Consider the following 18407-nt stretch of genomic DNA (forward strand, 5'->3'; position numbering starts at 1 on the left):
CGAGAGTATCATTTGCATAGGGATTCCTCAAAACAGCCAACCTTTAATGATTTTTTGAAATTTGTAGAAGGTCGGGCCCTTGCCCTAGAGAACAGTGAGGGACGGGATGATACAGCAAGCTGTGCTGCTGGCAAGGTAGCTCCAGTGAAGATGGCATCATCATCATTTGTCACTACCAAAGCATCCCAAGGCTGCCTGTACTGTGGTAAGGAACACAAGTTATATGCATGCCCTAAATTTGCTCTAGCTTCCATATCGGAACGATTAGATTTTGTTAAGGAAACAAAGCTTTGCAAGATTTGTCTTAACATTCACCCAGGAAAGTGCAGGTTTCATTTTAAATGTAAGGAGTGCAAAGAATCCCACAACTCGCTACTTCATGTGAATGAAGAGAAATCCTCATCGGTGTCATTGACTAACATTAATAATCAGACACTGGTGTTGTTGCCAACGGTTAAAGTTAAGGTAGTTTCTAAATGTGGCAAGGAGATCATAGTTAAAGCAATGCTTGACTGTGCATCTCAGAACTCCTTTATTACAGCGAAGCTTGCAAAGCAACTAGGTTACCCACTCTTGCCATGTTCTACTACAGTAACTGGTGTAACTCTAGAAGATAAATCGGTCAAACATAGTTTGCGACTGGATATTTGCTCATGTGTTTATCCATATAAAACACAAGTAAATCTGTTAGTGGTAGATAAATTTAGTAACGAAATGTTGCCACAAACAGAAATAGATATTTCAAAAATTGAGATCCCTGAAAATATAACATTAGCCGATGACTCCTTCCATATCCCAAGTGAGATAGATATTTTATTGGCTGCAAATATCTTTTTTCAGTGCCTGTTGTCGCAGCCTGAGGAGCTGCGCGATCCTGATGCCGCACCCAGCTTGGTTCACACACAGTTTGGTTACATAGTAGGCGGTGATGTTCCATCTTCTATTCTTAAACGACCTGCTGTTTCTCTTTTCTGTCAAGAATGTCAAACTGATGTACGCGATACTATGTCTAATTTTTGGCAAACAGAAAAAGTACCTGAAATATATGCGGAACATACATCTGAACAACAACAGTGCGAAAAATTGTTCACTGAAACTGTCAAACTTGAAGACAATCAATTTACAGTTTCATTGCCATTAAAAATACCTATCTATGATGTGAACAATACATTGGGGGATTCATTTGGGTTAGCTCTCAAGAGATTTTATAATCTCGAGAAGAGATTTCAGAAGGATCAGAACTTGTATGAAGGTTATAAGGATTTCATACATGAATATCTCGACTTAGGTCATGGATCATATGTTGACATTTCCTCATATGATCTTACTAAAGATCCTGTGTACTTTATGGGACATTCAGCTGTTTTAAGGCCGGATGCAGTAAGTACCAAGCTCCGGGTAGTCTTTGATGGATCTATGTTAACGAGTAATAAGATTTCATTGAATAATATTTTAATGAATGGACCAACTGTTCAACAGGAACTGTTCGACATACTGTTGTCATTTAGAGTGCACAAATATTTCATTGCTTGTGATATCAGGCGTATGTTCCGAAATATTTTAGTACAGAAAGATCAGCGATCTTTGCAAAATATTCTCTGGCGAGACACTCCTAATGAGTCACTAAAATGTATTCAGCTAAACACAGTTTGCTATGGAATGAAGTCATCAAGTTATCTTTCAACAAGATGCTTGAACGAGCTGGCTACGAAATTTGAGAGGCAATATCCTCTAGCTAGTTCTGCAATACTAAACTCTACCTATGTAGATGACATCATTCATACAGAGGATAGTTTGGCAAAGATTGTTGACACTCAAACTCAATTGATAGAATTACTTGCTAAAGGTAGTTTTATACTACATAAATGGGCAGCTAATGACTCTTCAATTTTGACAAATATTCCAGCAGAGCAGCAGGTTGTTGGAGAACTGGAACTGAATAAGGACATCAAAACTTTAGGTTTAAAGTTAGATATTGACTCTGATTCTTTTAAACTTTCATGTCCAGTGTCAAAAAATGTCCCTAAGACAAAAAGACAGATTTTAAGTTACATAAGCCAATTCTATGACCCTTTAGGTCTAGCGGGACCCGTTTTTGTCCAAGCTAAAATCATTATGCAAAAATTGGCTCAGGCTTGTACCGACTGGGACTCAGTGCCCTCGCCTATTTTACTAAAAGAATGGCTTGAATTTTACAATGATTTGCAGACAATGAAAGAAATTAAAATAAAACGAAATGTTACTGTGGATAACATTCAGTCTGCTCAATTAGTAGCATTTGGTGATGCCTCAATTTCTGCATATGGAGCAGCCATTTATTTAAGAGTCACTGACAAGCATGGCAAAGTATCGATGTCGCTTCTTTGTTCTAAGAGTCGCATTGCATCTAAAGACAAGAAGTTGACTGTGCCACGATTAGAATTAAATGCATCTCTTTTAATGGCAAAATTATGCTTTAGAGCATACAATACTTTAAGTAAAAAGATATCTATTGAAAGTGTGCATCTTTTCAGTGATTCTCAGGTTGTTTTGGCATGGCAAAAAACGGATCTAACAAAACTAAATGCTTATGTTGCTAATAGAGTCAAATTAATCAACGAATATACAAAGGGTTTTCAATGGTTGTATATAAAAACAGACCTCAATCCTTCTGATTGTTTGAGTCGAGGTGTAAAACCTAGTGAACTACTTAGTAACCAACTGTGGTGGTGCGGACCGACTAGCATGTCTGATCCAGAGTATAAATTTACCGATGATAGTAATACTGTACCTGACAACTTACCGGAGATCAAGCATGCTGATGGTTCCAAGCCGGTGTGTATGGCATCATATCAATCGGTTTCTCTTGCAAATGATTTGTTAGATAAGTTTTCTAACATTAATAAGGCAGTTAACGTGCTTGCCTACATACAAAGATTCTGTAAAAATGTAAGGCCGGGTTCACAAAAGATGAAGCTTAATTTTATTACTTTTAGCGAGGCAACCCAGGCATTGCATATGTTTATAAAGAATGAGCAGGAAAGGTTCTTTGATAAAGAGCTGGCCTCTTTGCGGGCAGGTAGGCAAGTTTCGTCGTATTTACTATCTGTCAACCCCTTCATTGATGCTAACGGTATTCTCAGAGTAGGTGGACGTTTGCAACACTCCTCCTTACCTTATAGCCATAAACATCAGATAATCTTACCAAAAGAATCTAAGGTCACTTACCTTATTATTGAAAATGAACATTTAAAGCTTTTACACGCCAGTCAGAAAGAAGTACTTAGCAATTTAAGTCAACGCTATTATATAGTTAACGGTTTGAGATTGGTAAAAAAGTTTGTGAATAAATGTCTCACATGTTTTAGACTGAAAGGTGAAACAGCAAAACAGCTGATGGGTTCATTGCCCGCTGGTAGAGTCAGCATAGATCGAGTGTTTGCTAAGGTTGGTATAGACTTTGCGGGACCAATCCTGATAAAGCAGTCAAGAGTGAGAAGTGTTGTCACTACTAAAGGTTATATTGCTGTGTATGTGTGCTTTGTCACCAAAGCCATACATTTAGAGTTAGTGTCAGATCTCACCACTGATACATTCTTGGCTAGCTTCAAACGATTTATTGCTAGACGTAATGTTCCAACAGAGGTCTATTGTGATAATGCCGCTACTTTTAAGTCGGCTAGTACTCAGTTGTCTGAGTTATATAAATTGAATAATAATAAATGTCATCAAATTCAAGTTCAAAATGTGACTGCAAAATTGGGAACAACATTCCATTTCATACCGAGTTACTCTCCGGTGTTTGGTGGTCTATGGGAGGCCGCAGTAAAAAGTGTTAAATATCATTTGAAAAGAATGTTGGGCTCACATGTTTTAACATATGAATTGTTGTACACGGCACTTGTTCAAATTGAAAGCATTTTGAACTCGAGGCCTATAACGCCAATGTCATCAGACATTGAGGACCTCTCCTATTTAACGCCAGGGCACTTCTTAACTGGTGCGCCCTTAACTTGCTATCCTGAGCAGGATATCACAAACTTACCTGATAATAGATTGAAGTTTTGGAGGAAATGTACTGCTCTGCAGCAGCATTTTTGGCGATATTGGTCTAAACAATACCTTAATGTCTTACAGAACCGTCCTAAATGGAAGGCCGCCTTGCCTAATATTAAAGTAGGTGCTCTAGTTATCTTGCGTGAAATAGATACTCCGCCTATGACTTGGCCTATGGCTAGAGTTACCAAGGTTTTTCCAGGTCAGGATGGAAAGATAAGAGCCTTAGAAGTAAAAAAGGCTAATGGTAAAGTTCATACAACTTCTATTACTAAAGTGTGTATACTACCTTTAGATGAATAGGTAGTGTTTCAAAATGTTATTATATGATATTTTAATATTTTAGTTAAGTATTATGGCTAATATCCTACTGAATTGTACTGATACTTAATTTATAACTGTAAGTAGGTAGTCATGTACTATGTGTTGATGCTGGGTGCATCTAATGTATAAGATGTTTATTTAGTTATATGAAATGTGTCTTATCTTATGTTTGTTACATACTGTTTCATAACTACTTTCATAGCAATCTTGTAAACTTATTAAGTTATTAGTAAGAGTTATATTAATTTCAATTTCACAAACCTTAAAAGATTACAGTCCGCTCTAGATATTGAAGTATACAAGGGAGCTAATGTGAAATGTAGTTTAATATTTAATAAGGTATTAATTTGTACCTAGTTATGTTATTTTATGTTGGCGGAATATGTTGCAGAATGGAGTTTTTATCCCAACATTAAAAAGTTTATGTCAATATTGTCAACTGTCTTCTTGGAAAATATATCTTTCGTTTCCTACGTACATTTTCTATTTTAATTCTATTAATTTACTTATTTGGACCCCAAGGCCCAGGTTTTGCCTTTAACAACGACCACGAAGAAGAAGAAACTACGGCTTGCTACAAACGCTCAATAACTTAAGTAAGAGGACAACACAGTTCAAATGCACAGAACTAGTGTCGATTCGCCTTAGCACATTCGTAATGCATTCGTACTGCAACGGCACTGAGCTTTGCAATCGAGTTCTAAACTAAGCTTCAAACAAGTTAGCTATTAGAGTAATGGAGAGCTCTGTGGGTTTTCAATGTGGGATTAAAGTTCTACATTAATTAATATTACTAAGTTTTTTGTAGTAACAAATGACCAACGTAGTACACTTGTATCACAACTGGCCCGAGAAATAAAATTGATGCCGATGCGCTGACGGAAAGCTTCTGAATTTCGAAATTTTGCACATCGGACGATCTCTAAAAAATGGAATCTTTCTTTATTTCGTGTAAGATTTTCTTGATGTTACCGAGAATGCCTCCTACATTTAGGAAAACATCCGCAACTTTCACATCAATATACAATTAATTCAATTCTTTATATAATTAAAGGATCAAATCTCCCGTGTATCAATTACACCCAGTCTCTCCTAACGGTCGTGTAACATTAATTTTTATTAATCTCATAAATAATATTCAAATTGATCTTTAATTGCAAATGGCGGGATGTGACTCGAATTAATAGCGTCACATTAACTAGCGGCCGCAATCCGGGAATTCCCGGGAATTCCCACTATTCCCGGGGATTAGCGGGAATAATTACGCGTTATTGCGTAACCGTCAACGCGTGATTCAATCAACGTGGCATGGAAATTAGGGAATAGCATTACAATTTACAACTGCCAGTGTCGTTCAATTTGACTTCATTTATATTTGGAACTTGATATTTCGAAACAATGAATAACACATTCACTGCCAGCGCGAGCTACACGTTCTACGAGCATAGCTGGCGAACACATGTTTTCCTTTACGTAGCGAACAGGTCTATGAAGACTGAACCGTACAGAGGTTTCAGTTATCAATTAAAATTACGCGAAGTAAGACTTATACAACACTGTATTCTGAAACGATAGGTATGTAATACCTATTCTTATACCTTTAAACGAGCAATTCTTGTTTAAATATGTATTTACATATTTCGGACACGGCTCTAACGATTTCGATGAAGTTTGCTATAAAAGTATCTTTCACGCGTATTCGGGAAACGAGATAATCACAAGATCTAGAAACGATATAGAGATCAACTAGATTTACATTAGATATCGACTAGATGTGACTTGGATATCTAAGTCATAACTTGTCGAAATCGTTCAAGAGGACCTCCAGAATCGCGGAAACGTCAAATTTGACATATCTATCTTGTCGAAATCGTTCAAGAGGACCTCCAGAATCGCGGAAACGTCAAATTTGACATATCTATCTTACAAATATCTTTAAATTATCCATATAGTAACTTGTTGTGGTCTAGTAGAGATCTAATACATTTTCAGAATCGAGCCGTTTGTATAGAAAGTCACACAAGTGCGTCCACTGATCCGCAATGCAGCCCTATGGACGTCTACCTTTATTCAGGCACTGGTCCCACCGCGAGCTAGTAAGCTATGAGCTATCGGCTATAAACACGAACAAAAGATAAGCACTCCCGTGTAAATAAAAGAGACACGGCGATATTTATAGTTACTCGCCCAGCGGTGAGCTATAAATATCGCCGTGTCTCTTTTATTTACACGGGAGTGCTTATCTTTTGTTCGTGTTTATAGCCGATAGCTCATAGCTTACTAACTCGCGGTGGGACCAGTGCCTCAAACAAGATCGTGCCACCGCGTTCCTGTCCTAATAAAAACTGCACAATCACTTCCACAAGCGTTACACGAGCTCAACAGGTCTGGACACGTACAGGCACGGGACAATAAAACGGGACATTACCGGGACACGTGTCTGCAGCGTCCCAGGACATAGGACACGTGTTACTCTAACATGGTTAGGGAATCGGACTGGCAGGTTATTTTAGTCGCTTTTATCAATTGAAGATCGTTTCTTGTTTGTACAGGCGCCATTAGATATATTGGAGCGGCCAACATTGTGTCATGAGATTATCTTATGTAAAATGTAATTTTTAGGGTTCCGTACCCAAAGGGTAAAACGGGACCCTATTACTAAGACTTCGCTGTCCGTCCGTCCGTCCGTCTGTCACCAGGCTGTATCTCACTAACCGTGATAGCTAGACAGTTGAAATTTTCACAGATGATGTATTCCTGTTGCCGCTATAACAACAAATACTAAAAACAGAATAAAATAAAGATTTAAATGGGGCTCCCATACAACAAACGTGATTTTTGACCAAAGTTAAGCAACGTCGGGAGCGTCAGTACTTGGATGGGTGACCGTTTTTCTTTTGCTTTTTTTTGTTTTTGTTTTTTTACATTATGGTACGGAACCCTTCGTGCGCGAGTCCGACTCGCACTTGCCCGGTTTTCCTACATTCCGTTGATCGCATGCGTTCAACGCTAAAACTCAGCACCTTACCTTTTGGTTTTTAGCTTTTTGAATTTCAGCGTATACTTTTGTGTCTCAATGTCGCAACTGCTACGTACGTTCTATATATTATCTATGCCTCCACGGCTAAAGTCTATACAAATGGAATACCCAAATGGTTACCTAGTGGGACCCACGGAACACCATCGATTCAGGCAGACCAAAAAGGAGATGGCGGGACGACTTGGACGCATTTTATCCGGATTGGCGGGAACGTAAAAACGACATGGTTGAGTGGAAGAAAGGAGAGGAGGCCTTTGCCTAGCAGTGAGGCAATAAACTAGGCTAACAATCATCATCGTATCGACATAGGTATCTCCTATTGCACGCCATTGAGCACTATCAGCGGCAACTCTGATCCAGCTCTTGCCAGCCGCCTTGCGAAAGGTTTCGCTCCACTGACAGCATCCTACTATTTTTTTTTTAAAGATGACGGGTGGCGGTCGTCTTTGTACCCCGCTCTCCCCGACTAGACAGACGCAGGCTTCTTATTGCCTTCCAGGCTAGAAATGCTTAGAATTACTCAAAGATCAGATGTGATGAAGCTCATAGCTTAATAAAAAATGTTGGGTCATGTATGGCACCGATACATAACTGATTCCAGTATACGCTACGTTTGCCGATGCGCGGTCTCCACTCGAGAACTCGTCTACCCCAACGGTTATCGGTTCTACCGCTAATATGACCAGCCCACTGCTACTTCAGCTTGCTAGTCCGGTTCCGGTGGGCTATGTCGACGTCTTTAGTTCTCTGACAACAATAAAAACAATAACATCTTGAGAGGCGAGAGCCTAGCGAGAGCTAGGTGGTTGGATCAAGGGACAGATGCAGAAGGCGGTGATCTTGGACACGGCGCGGATAGTACGTCGGTTCCTCTCTCTGCAGCCCTGACCACCGGTAGCTTGGGCCTTGCCCCGCTGCTGGCGGCACCCTAGGTTAGGTTTTTTATAGTGTGTTTATATGTATTTTTTATTGTTTTGTAAGTGTTTTTATATTTTACTTTTATATTCATATTATAAAAACCCTAGCCTAAGAAGAATGATGAATAAAGCAAACAATAAAAATAGAATACTCACGGCACTGCTGGAACTCATCTTCTCCCTTCTCGCAGTCTTTCTGATAATTGCAGACCCTCGACCGCTCGATGCAGGTCCCCTCGGGACACTGGAACATGGTCGACGGACATATTGTGTCGCCTGCAACAAAAACACAGCTTTAGAATGATGCTACTTACTTACTTGGTTGGCGCGGTGACCCAAAATGAGTCTTGGCCTCCAATACAACAGCACGCCACTTTGAATGATGCTAACTGGTATAATTTTTATTATACACTGAAAAAAATAATGTGATCAACTCTAGCTAATGTGGGACAAAGTGCGATGTGTGGGTGTGGTACAGTCACCTGCAATAATAATTTACTCTTCGAAGGCTGATGCAAAAATATGTGACACGCTCTTATGGCTCTACAAATAAGATTGTGTCTATTTTTGCGGCCTTCGTTGTGTAACATATTATTGCAGGTGACTGTACTTTCCGCAATGAAAAAGGAAAAATCAGTAGGTTTACTAAAAATATATAGGTATTATTTTTTTATTTAAAAGTATCTTTATTTAAAATGATCAGTCTGTCAAATGCGGTTGGTGCAACTGGCCCTAAGAGCGTGTCAAGGTAATTTTGAACACCTCGCCCGCTTAGCAACTTCTGCTGCTGACTGTACTTCCAATGACGATATATATTTAATTCCGATTTTCCTCGTGCTTTTGATCATTGACAAGTTGATAATTGAATGAATGAGAAACTCAATTGGCACCGAAAAGCATAATATTATCTTACTTTTGAATGAAAACACGAGCAAAATGACTGCTTTCAAACTGCTAATCAAAGACAAAGTTCATAATTAATACAAACTGCCGTATTCGAACTTCAAGATATTCACAAGAGACGACACGTACTAGATCCATTCTAGATACGTTATAGTTTAGATATCAACTAGTTCTCTTTTGCAGCGCAATTCGGGCAACCAATGTCACTTTTACGTTAGATAGCGTAAGATATCTATTAGATGTGACTTGGATCTCTAAGTCATATCCTGATGAAATCGTTCAAGAGTATCTCCAGAATCGCGCAAATGTCAAATTTGACAGGTTAGATCTTAAACACATCGTTATCATATCTTGGTGATGTCTAAAATATATCTTATAGATGTCTATTTCAAAATCCGAATCGGGCCCAAAATGTAAACCATCCAAGACATTATCAGATATTCATCATCTGACAGTTTTCGGCACAAGGGTGAAATGTTATCGATATCGCGGATATTATCTTGAGAGGAAGTTATTTATTACTTTTATTAATCTTAATATTTTTTATTTTTAAATATATAATGTAATTTTTGACGATCATGATGAGAAGATAAACATAATTTTGACGAATGTAGCAAATTTATAGTGTAATTTTCATCTTGAAATAAAGAAATCTAATCTAATCTAAATCTATTATATTGGGAAAGTATCAGGTGCTGGTAACGGGAGATGTTTTGTTTTGTAATTAATTCAATCTAAGATGGACTCCGAGATTATAAAGGAAATAGAATACCGTAAAATTAGGTAACTATAGTCCTCGTAGTATAGCCCAGCAGCAGCGTAGTATAGTTGTATAGTGAGTGTCGTTGTCGTGTAGTTTAGTCGTTGTAGTGGTCAGGTTGAAAGGTCAGATGGCAGTCGCTTTCGTAAAAACTAGTGCTTACGTCAGTTCTTAGGATTAGTTGTCAAGCGGAGCCCAGGCTCATGAGCCGTGGCAAAAATGCCGGGAAAACGCGAGGAAGAAGATGATAACTGTTCGAGAAACGGTCCCTGCATGTTACAATGATGAAAGACGCCTTGTAAAATTACAATAGAAAATGGATAAATAGATAATATTAAAATATGCAGCTTTTTAATATTTCACACGCTCTAACTACAATTAAATTAAATATTGAACATTAACTAGTTTATAAAATATTGAAACAGTGTTATTTCTAGTAAAATTTAAGCTAAATAATCAAAAGAGCTCAAAGAAACTTAATTTGCTTACAGCATAATGCGCGAGGCGAGTATGAGAGCACGAACAAAATGCAAAGTTATAAATTTGACGTCAAAAATATGCATACATTATTTCATTTTATGCCTTTGGAATAAGGTGCAAAATTGTGAATATATATGTGAGGTCGGTTATATACGAAAATCAAGTTGTACAACAAATATCCAGTGTAAGAAAGCTTCGTTAATTTAAATTCGTTAAGTTGTCCTTTCTTTCTTAGCAATAAAAGATTTTTTACAAATATAGGTACTCGTAGGATGAAGAAGTACTTAAGTCCAGTTACTTGGTTACTAAGCAAATTAAGAGGGTAGGTCCAGTTAATTTGTTTCTAAGGTACCTAATAATTAATTATCAAAACAATGTATTTCTATGTCCGTCAAACGCAATGCGTTTAAACATAAAAATGATAGAAAACCGCGCGTCTTTTCAAAAACGCGGGACAGGTAGAGATTTTGATGTTGGCACCATTGAAATATTGTAAATGCAATCCCACCTGTCGCGGGCACTGATTTAAATTTCGACCAAGGTGATTGATTTACACCCAGTTACCGATTTGAACGGCTATTACTTTTTTTTCTCGATTTCCGATAATTGTTTGTGGCCAGAATGGCAGATATTTTAGTGGGTAGTCTATGGGCGAAATTCAATTATGAATTCAGTGTGATTGGGTTTTTGTAGGTGTTTCGTTTAACTAATACCTAGGTCTAAGGGGCTATTCATAAATTACGTCATTTCAAATTAGGGGGGGGGGGGGGTCTGGACATCGGATGACGGTAGCATGAAGTAGGAGGAAATGGGGTCATTTGATGCATTATTTTTGGATGATTATAGGGGCGGGGGGGTCCAAAATCGTCAAAAATCGATGACGTAATTTATGGACAGCCCCTAATAAATATTTTGGTTTTAGTCGTTTTAGAGTGAATTACTTTTTTTCCTTCATATATTAATTATATTATAGATAGACTTTTTAGTTCTAAGGTAGGTCTAGGTTATTTTCGATCATACTCTGTCAAGCAATTTCCATCCAGAATTTTTTAAATTTCCAGTAGAAAAGAGCGGCAAATTTAAAAAATGTAGGGACAGCACAGGGTTATTGTCCCATAAAAAAATTTAATTCCGCGGCTTTTTCTACTGACAAACTTGCTTGACCGGCTATAATTCATAACTTTCATAAGTAGATGTCAGTTATTAATGTTATTATGCCTTGAGATTTTTTTACCTATTAAGGCCCACTTGCACCATTCCGCTAACCCGGTATTAATCAGTTAAACCGTTAACCTAATGTCAAATTGTACTGGTAACCATGGTAACGCCAGGTTTAACCGGTTAACCCCGGGTTAGTGGAATGGTGCAAGTGGGCCTAAGAGTCCACTAATATTGCTCCACTAATATTGTAATCCATCCTTTATTTTACATTTACAACTGTCAACTAGAAAAAAAAAAAACATTGTGCGGACGTAGGCATGACGTAAACAGCCAATAAAATTTTCTCAAAAATAGACGTCAAAGTCGACTTTGCCGTGTAAAAAATAGGTCGCGAAGCGCGGAGTTTATGGTCAGTCAAAAATTAAAAAGTTAAAAACATTGCAGTCTCGATTTCAGGACTGCAATGTTGCATACAAATTCCATTATTTGTCGAGTTCCAAACTTTTTAAAAGTTGAAATAGCCATATCAAATGAAGGCACAGGCCCTTTAAACAGCCAAACAGATGATTAGTACCGCGACTATTTAGCTGTCTCAAATAGGTTGGCGTATTTTCGGCAGAAAAATACACATCTATTTTTTTATATTTAAAAAAATAAAAAGGCGGCAAGGGCTTTGTTCTGTGAAAATATATACGTAAGAATGTTGCTTTTGTAAAATATTTCTATGATATTTATATTTCTTGCACCATTTTTGAGAAAAGCACTATATATGACTCGGCTGGAAGTCTACTTGCTGGCTTCGGATTCAATTAAACGGACTCCCAAGGTCGTCCGTTTAAAACGAATCCTCAGCCTGCAAGTAGCTACTTCCGAGCCTCGACAATAATGTACTATTGATGTCCTCGTAAAGATAAATGGCGTTTTTAATGGCCAGCGAATTAGTTGAAATAGCAGCTTTTACGCCAAATAGAAGTGATGAGACTTACTATGTAGTTTCATAAGAGCTACTAAGTAAATTACTATTGGTTTTTTATTACTACATATTTATTAGTAATTATGATTGGTACTTTTCTCTCTAATTCTCATAATATAGCGTAGCATTTTAAGCGTAGCGCGTCGTGTGAGCTTCATCGATATACGAGTATAAAAAAATTTACACTACATATGGTCCTATTTTTCCGCACTAGTGCGTAAAATAGCACTTTTCGTGCGATGTCAAAATGTTTAAAGGGCCATATGTACTGTAAAACGTTGTACGATACACGTGCGAATAGGTAATTCGCAACTCGTGTCGATTTGAAACACTCCCTTCGGTCGTGTTTTAATTTATCGCCACTCGTTTCGAATTTCCACTTTTTCGCACTTGTATCGTAATAGTACATTTCGATGCTAGTGCGGAAGGTATTTCCGCACGTATATCGAACGACGTTTTTTAATACAGTTGCGAAAAAATAAGAAAAACATTGTTAATCGTACACTAAACAAAAGTGGTAACAGTGACAGCTCGGTTAGACGTCGTCTTTAAGTATATTATATCTATGGGCGTTTGACAGCTATTCCGTTCCATTCAGTCAACTTATTAAGAACGGAATTTTCAATATTGAATATTAAAAATTAAACGTGTTATAATGATGAAGAGGTAAGTAATTAAATATGAAATATGTAATATTTTTCGTATTCTTACATTAACGGTAGGTTTTTATGCTGATTACGACGTTTAAAGGAAACTAATATTAACACTCATCAATAAGTAGTCGTGAATTGGAACAAGTATAAATTTAAAAAAATTGGAAAAGCAAAAAGCACTAGTTCGAGATAACCAACTTTCCGCACGCTAAACAGCTACGTAAAGTAGCACTTTTTGAGCAACTGTATTAAAAATAACTATTCTAAACTATAGTTATCTAAACTATAGTATAGTTGACTAAACCATTTCGAAATGAATATCATAGTTGAGTTAGGAGCCCATGCATTAAAAGTACCCAATTGCAGTTTGGTATACGTAATCTTATTCCAAGAATTACAGTCGACGAGTAGAAAAACGTAACGGCGCGATTCGGGAAATGAATTAGAGATTAACTAGATACGATATACTTAGTAAAGATATGTGACGTCCCACGGGTAAAGGTACCTTATTACGATTAGCGCTTACGCTATTATTAACGCCACTCCAATATCATTGCGGCGCTATGTGGCGTAAGCGCCAGCCGCCATAAGGTACCTTTTTCCGAGGAACGTCACATATCTTCACTATTTCATATCTAATCATTTCCTAAACCGCGGCGCCAGCCGCCATTAGGTACCTTTTACAGTGGAACGTCACATATCTTTACTATTTCATATCTAGCGAGTCTCTAATTCATTTCCCGAATCGAGCCGTAAGTTTCTAACCAATGACACATTTGCAGTGTGACCAACATAACGGAACTTGTAAATCCGCACGAACCTTTCAACGTCTATTTATATCCGCACTGGCTCTCTCACCTCGTTAGCTGTCCGTCCATCTTTTATTCAACAGAGCTATGAACGAATGAATGTGAACGAATGAAATGAACGGACTCAGATTGACGACCAACGCACCAAATATGGTACCCACTTGTTCTAACCGTTACGCCGTTGAGTTAAAGTACATTTTAGTTTGCATGGACGGTAAGGGAATGTGCGGCATTGTTTTATTTAGGAAAGAAAGATAGGTGCGATGACCCTTCGGGTGTAAGCCGGGTTTTATGACAGTTTTGTCGCTGTCGTTTATGTAACTGGGCATTTTCACTTAAAAGTGTACCATTTACCTTTTTTCGAAAATCCATCAATTTATTTACGGGTTAGGTATTTCTACTCAGACTAAATAACCCAAAAGTTGATAGTTTTTCGATAAAAAGTAAATGGTATAGGTACCAGTGGCGGCGCGTCCATAAAAGCCGATTCCCACCGGCTTGCCTGTTTTTGGACGTTTGAGCAGAGTTGTAAAGGAAATATGTAAGCCAAATTAGCCCCGGCTTGCCTATGGATATGTTTGACGCGCCGCCACTGATAGGTACCATTTTTTTTTAAGCCAACCCAGCTGGGTGTTGGTACTGTTGGTAAAACTATTAGCTAAATAACTAAAAATAAACAACACCAAAGAATAACAGCTGCATACGGAAGCTTCAAGCTAACTAACTAATTATTGGATTGTGTTTAATTTTTATCATGTCAAAAAGAAACTAACATAATAGAACCTAAAAACCGAAAACCCGTCTTTATCGAAATCCTAACCGAAATTCTGTTTCATTGTATTTATTTTTAATTAGAAAAAGCAGAGATAAGTAAAGTATGAGGTTCTTAATTAGGTACGTTTTTTCATTAAGTACTTAAATGTTACATTTCTATGTAAATAAATGTGCTAAACTTCCAAAAAATACCGACCATCATTGGACGCGGGAGAGATAGGAACTAGAGTTAAATATTATCTTTTTTGCATTGGCATAAAAGCGCACTGCAGGCATGGCTTTAGTTTTAATAAGGCACATAATACCTACCCGCTCGAGCGGTCGAGAGCTAAAATTACCGGAACTAAGGAGCTAAAGATGTAATTACTTGGCAACAGGATACCGGTAACCGGTAACCCGGCTGGGTGTGAGATTTCCTTTACCGCTAAGGATTGTAGTAGTAGTATTACCTAATGTTTAAATTAAAATATGCAGTTATTAAAAATGAGTTTTACTCACAGTTCCATTACTTATTAGATTTCTTTTTATCGCGTAAATAGATAGTCCCGAGTAAAAATTTCAAACATTCAAGCTTCAATGCTAACTTAAAAATGGAAAAAGTAGACCATTCGGTGTGAAAACATTGTAACCAAGAATGTTCTTGTTTCCATTCCTGCGATATCACGACTCCGAGTTTTGTTTGCTTTTCGATTCGTCAGTCCTTTGTATTGCGAATTCACGACATTTTTGTTATGTCTACCGGTAATTAAAATACGGTAATTCGGTGACATATAACTTATATGATATAAGATACTAAGATGTGGTGTGCGTGTGATATGGCTTTCTTGGCTTGTTTTGTATTTATTTAAATTATATTGCACAACTTAACAATAACATTTGGGATCCTATCTCATCGCATAATGAGTTTTATGCGTAACATTACACAGGCGCGGATCTAGCCCTCAAAAAAGGTTGTGGTTACAGCCACTCCAAAATCGGCCTAGTGCGAGTCGTGGGTACCTGATGATAGTAAATCTGCGTATCGATCAACTGACTACTCTGCGTATAGGTACCTAATGAAATTCTGCTAAATGTTCCTTTGCCAAGGCGTCTGCAAAAGAAAAATCGGCGTAATTCTACTCGGGGAAACAATAGGGCACCCTATCAGGGTTATGGGCATGCCCACCGTGCCCACAATCCACATCCGCGCCTGACATTACATTAGGACAATCAATTATTATGCGACCCAATATGGACCCCAATTCCTTCACTAAATGAGTGTCATGGAAGCTTCCTGTATAACTTTAATAACATGCCATGTACAGTCAGCTGCAGAGAACAGGTACCACCGCTACATAGAAGTTTGTATGCAGGGGTGGTGCCTTTTCTCTGCAGCCGACTGTACATGACTATACATTCAAATAAACATCTTATCTTATCTTATCTAAATTTCCGAATCGATTTCGAGCGAGTCACGCTTCAAAATTTAACTGAACCATTAATTCGAGCACAGTCCAGTTCAAAAGCACTAAGCTAAGTTTCAGTTCCGAACAGATGTCAGCACGGACCCGAAACGGCTAAGCCTGCAGCGATTGGCTCAATCTGGGTTTTTGGGAAGTTTGTCCGGGGCATTCGATGTTTAAATATTTATGACCACCAGTCGGGCCTAGTGGGTAGTGATCCTGAATATGAAGTCGATGATCCATCGAATCCCGGGCATTTGATTGTGTGATGAGCACAGATATTTGTACCACATTCATGGATGTTTTCTATGCATTTGTTTGAATATTTCTCTCAATTCCATTGTTTTCTAAATGCTCGAATATTATAGTTAAACCAATAAAGTTTGTGCATTTAATTTGTGCAGAGAATTTAACGTAAAACAGATTTACCTATGTCTATCTTACTGTTGGGTGCATATGTTGCAGGCAAACTCGAAAATTTTACTTTATTTTAGAATATAGGAGGCAAACAAGCAGACGAATCGCCTGGTGGTAAGCAATTACCGTCGCCCATGGACACCTGCAACACTAGAGGGGTTGCAAGCGCGTTGCCGGCCTTTAAGATAGGAGGAAGCTCTTTTCTTGAAGGTTTGAAGGTCGTGTCGGTGGGTGCGCTCTCAACAATAGTTAATATGTACTTTTATATGTATTTTAGATATGGATGAAGGGGTATTTGCACACGATGAAGCGTGGTTTAACCTTCTTTATACACTAGGCGAAAACTGAGACGTGACTGAGACACGAGCGCGCCGCTCTGCCACCGCCACCTTCGTCACCGGGCACGGCATTCGGATTGTAGATATAAATATGAATTGTAAAAGGCACTCTCGGATGGTACATATTTTGAATGGAATTGCCAAAAGTAATACTTACAATGCCATAGTTGCCCCGTTTAGAGTCCGCCTAGGCTAACTTTGCCCCAACTTGAACAGAAAAGTGACCGAGTGTCAGAATAAATGTCATATTTTCAAAGAAATTTCAAATATCTTATGATATTGCCACAAGTTTTCATTGCAAATACTTACCATGAACAATTATCTTGGTCCGCCTCGAGCCATTCTTAAAATTGATTATTTGACCAAACAACATCGCTGGTGCAACCAGTTTGAAGTCAGAACCTACGTTTGCCGGAATAGTGGCTTTGACTGCAACACTTGAATTCTGTGAATTGTAAATTGAATCGAATTTCTACACCGCATATCAAACTGTTATTCGGAAAACTAATTTCGGTGTTTCCCTTTTAGATCAGAAACTGTTTCTATATGTTTGAAATTAGTTTGACGCTGATTTCTAGTGAAACTAGAACAAGAGTAAATTATAACTAAAATGAACTTTGCTTAAATATCCTATGTAATGGAACTATTATTTTGGTATAATATTTAAAACTTTCGAGTTTTGAACACATACGAGTATTAATGCACATTTATAGACGGGTCTATCGCGAATATCAGTTAGCCGCGACAAGTGAAACCTGTGTCGAAACGTCGGTAAATAACGAAAATACTTAATAAAATAAATTATTGATAGACCCGTCTATAAATGTGAGTTAATATAATTATGGTGGTTTTTTCCAGTGTACGTTCTAGGGTTTGATTATAAATTCCGTTTAAATTCCAAATATTTGATTATAATATGTGTTGTTTATCAGTAAGGGTATCGCTAAGGGGGCGCAGGATGCAGCTACCCCTCCCCTTAGAAGATAAAATTTGTAACTAAATGCCCCCCTACCCCTTCGGTCATACCAACTGTCACAGAACAGCGAGTTTAAAAACGTGGTTTGTAGCACAATGCTCTGATATTAAATATTTTAAGGCCACAAGCGACGTAAGACGACAACAAAAAGATAACAAATAATCATTTCAGCATCTGACTTCGCGAACGAGCTAGTTCCCAGCGAGGTATAAAGCGCCCTGTACACAAAGCCAGTAAGTACCCCTATACGGATACCACCAGTTTTGACATTGACATATTAGCTCGTGTCTAAGTACTCGTAACTTACTTTCTATACATCTCGCTTTCACTAATATGCGAGTACGAGCGAGATGCATAGAAAGTAAGTTACGAGTACTTAGACGTGAGTGAATATGTCAATGTCAA

General features: G+C 37.9%; 1 protein-coding gene across 2 annotated transcripts in view; it reads right to left on the reverse strand.

The window, feature by feature from the left end:
* The window catches only part of LOC134668741 (low-density lipoprotein receptor-related protein 2), a 440880-nt gene that overhangs the window by 102542 nt on the left and 319931 nt on the right, over positions 1-18407 (reverse strand). For both annotated transcript variants that reach the window (XM_063526188.1, XM_063526187.1), the window contains one exon: positions 8473-8592. In XM_063526188.1, coding sequence (XP_063382258.1) covers positions 8473-8592 — 120 coding nt within the window. The remainder of the gene's footprint in view (positions 1-8472; positions 8593-18407) is intronic.

This window comes from Cydia fagiglandana, chromosome 11, assembly GCF_963556715.1.
Source record: "Cydia fagiglandana chromosome 11, ilCydFagi1.1, whole genome shotgun sequence".
NCBI lineage: Eukaryota > Metazoa > Arthropoda > Insecta > Lepidoptera > Tortricidae > Cydia > Cydia fagiglandana.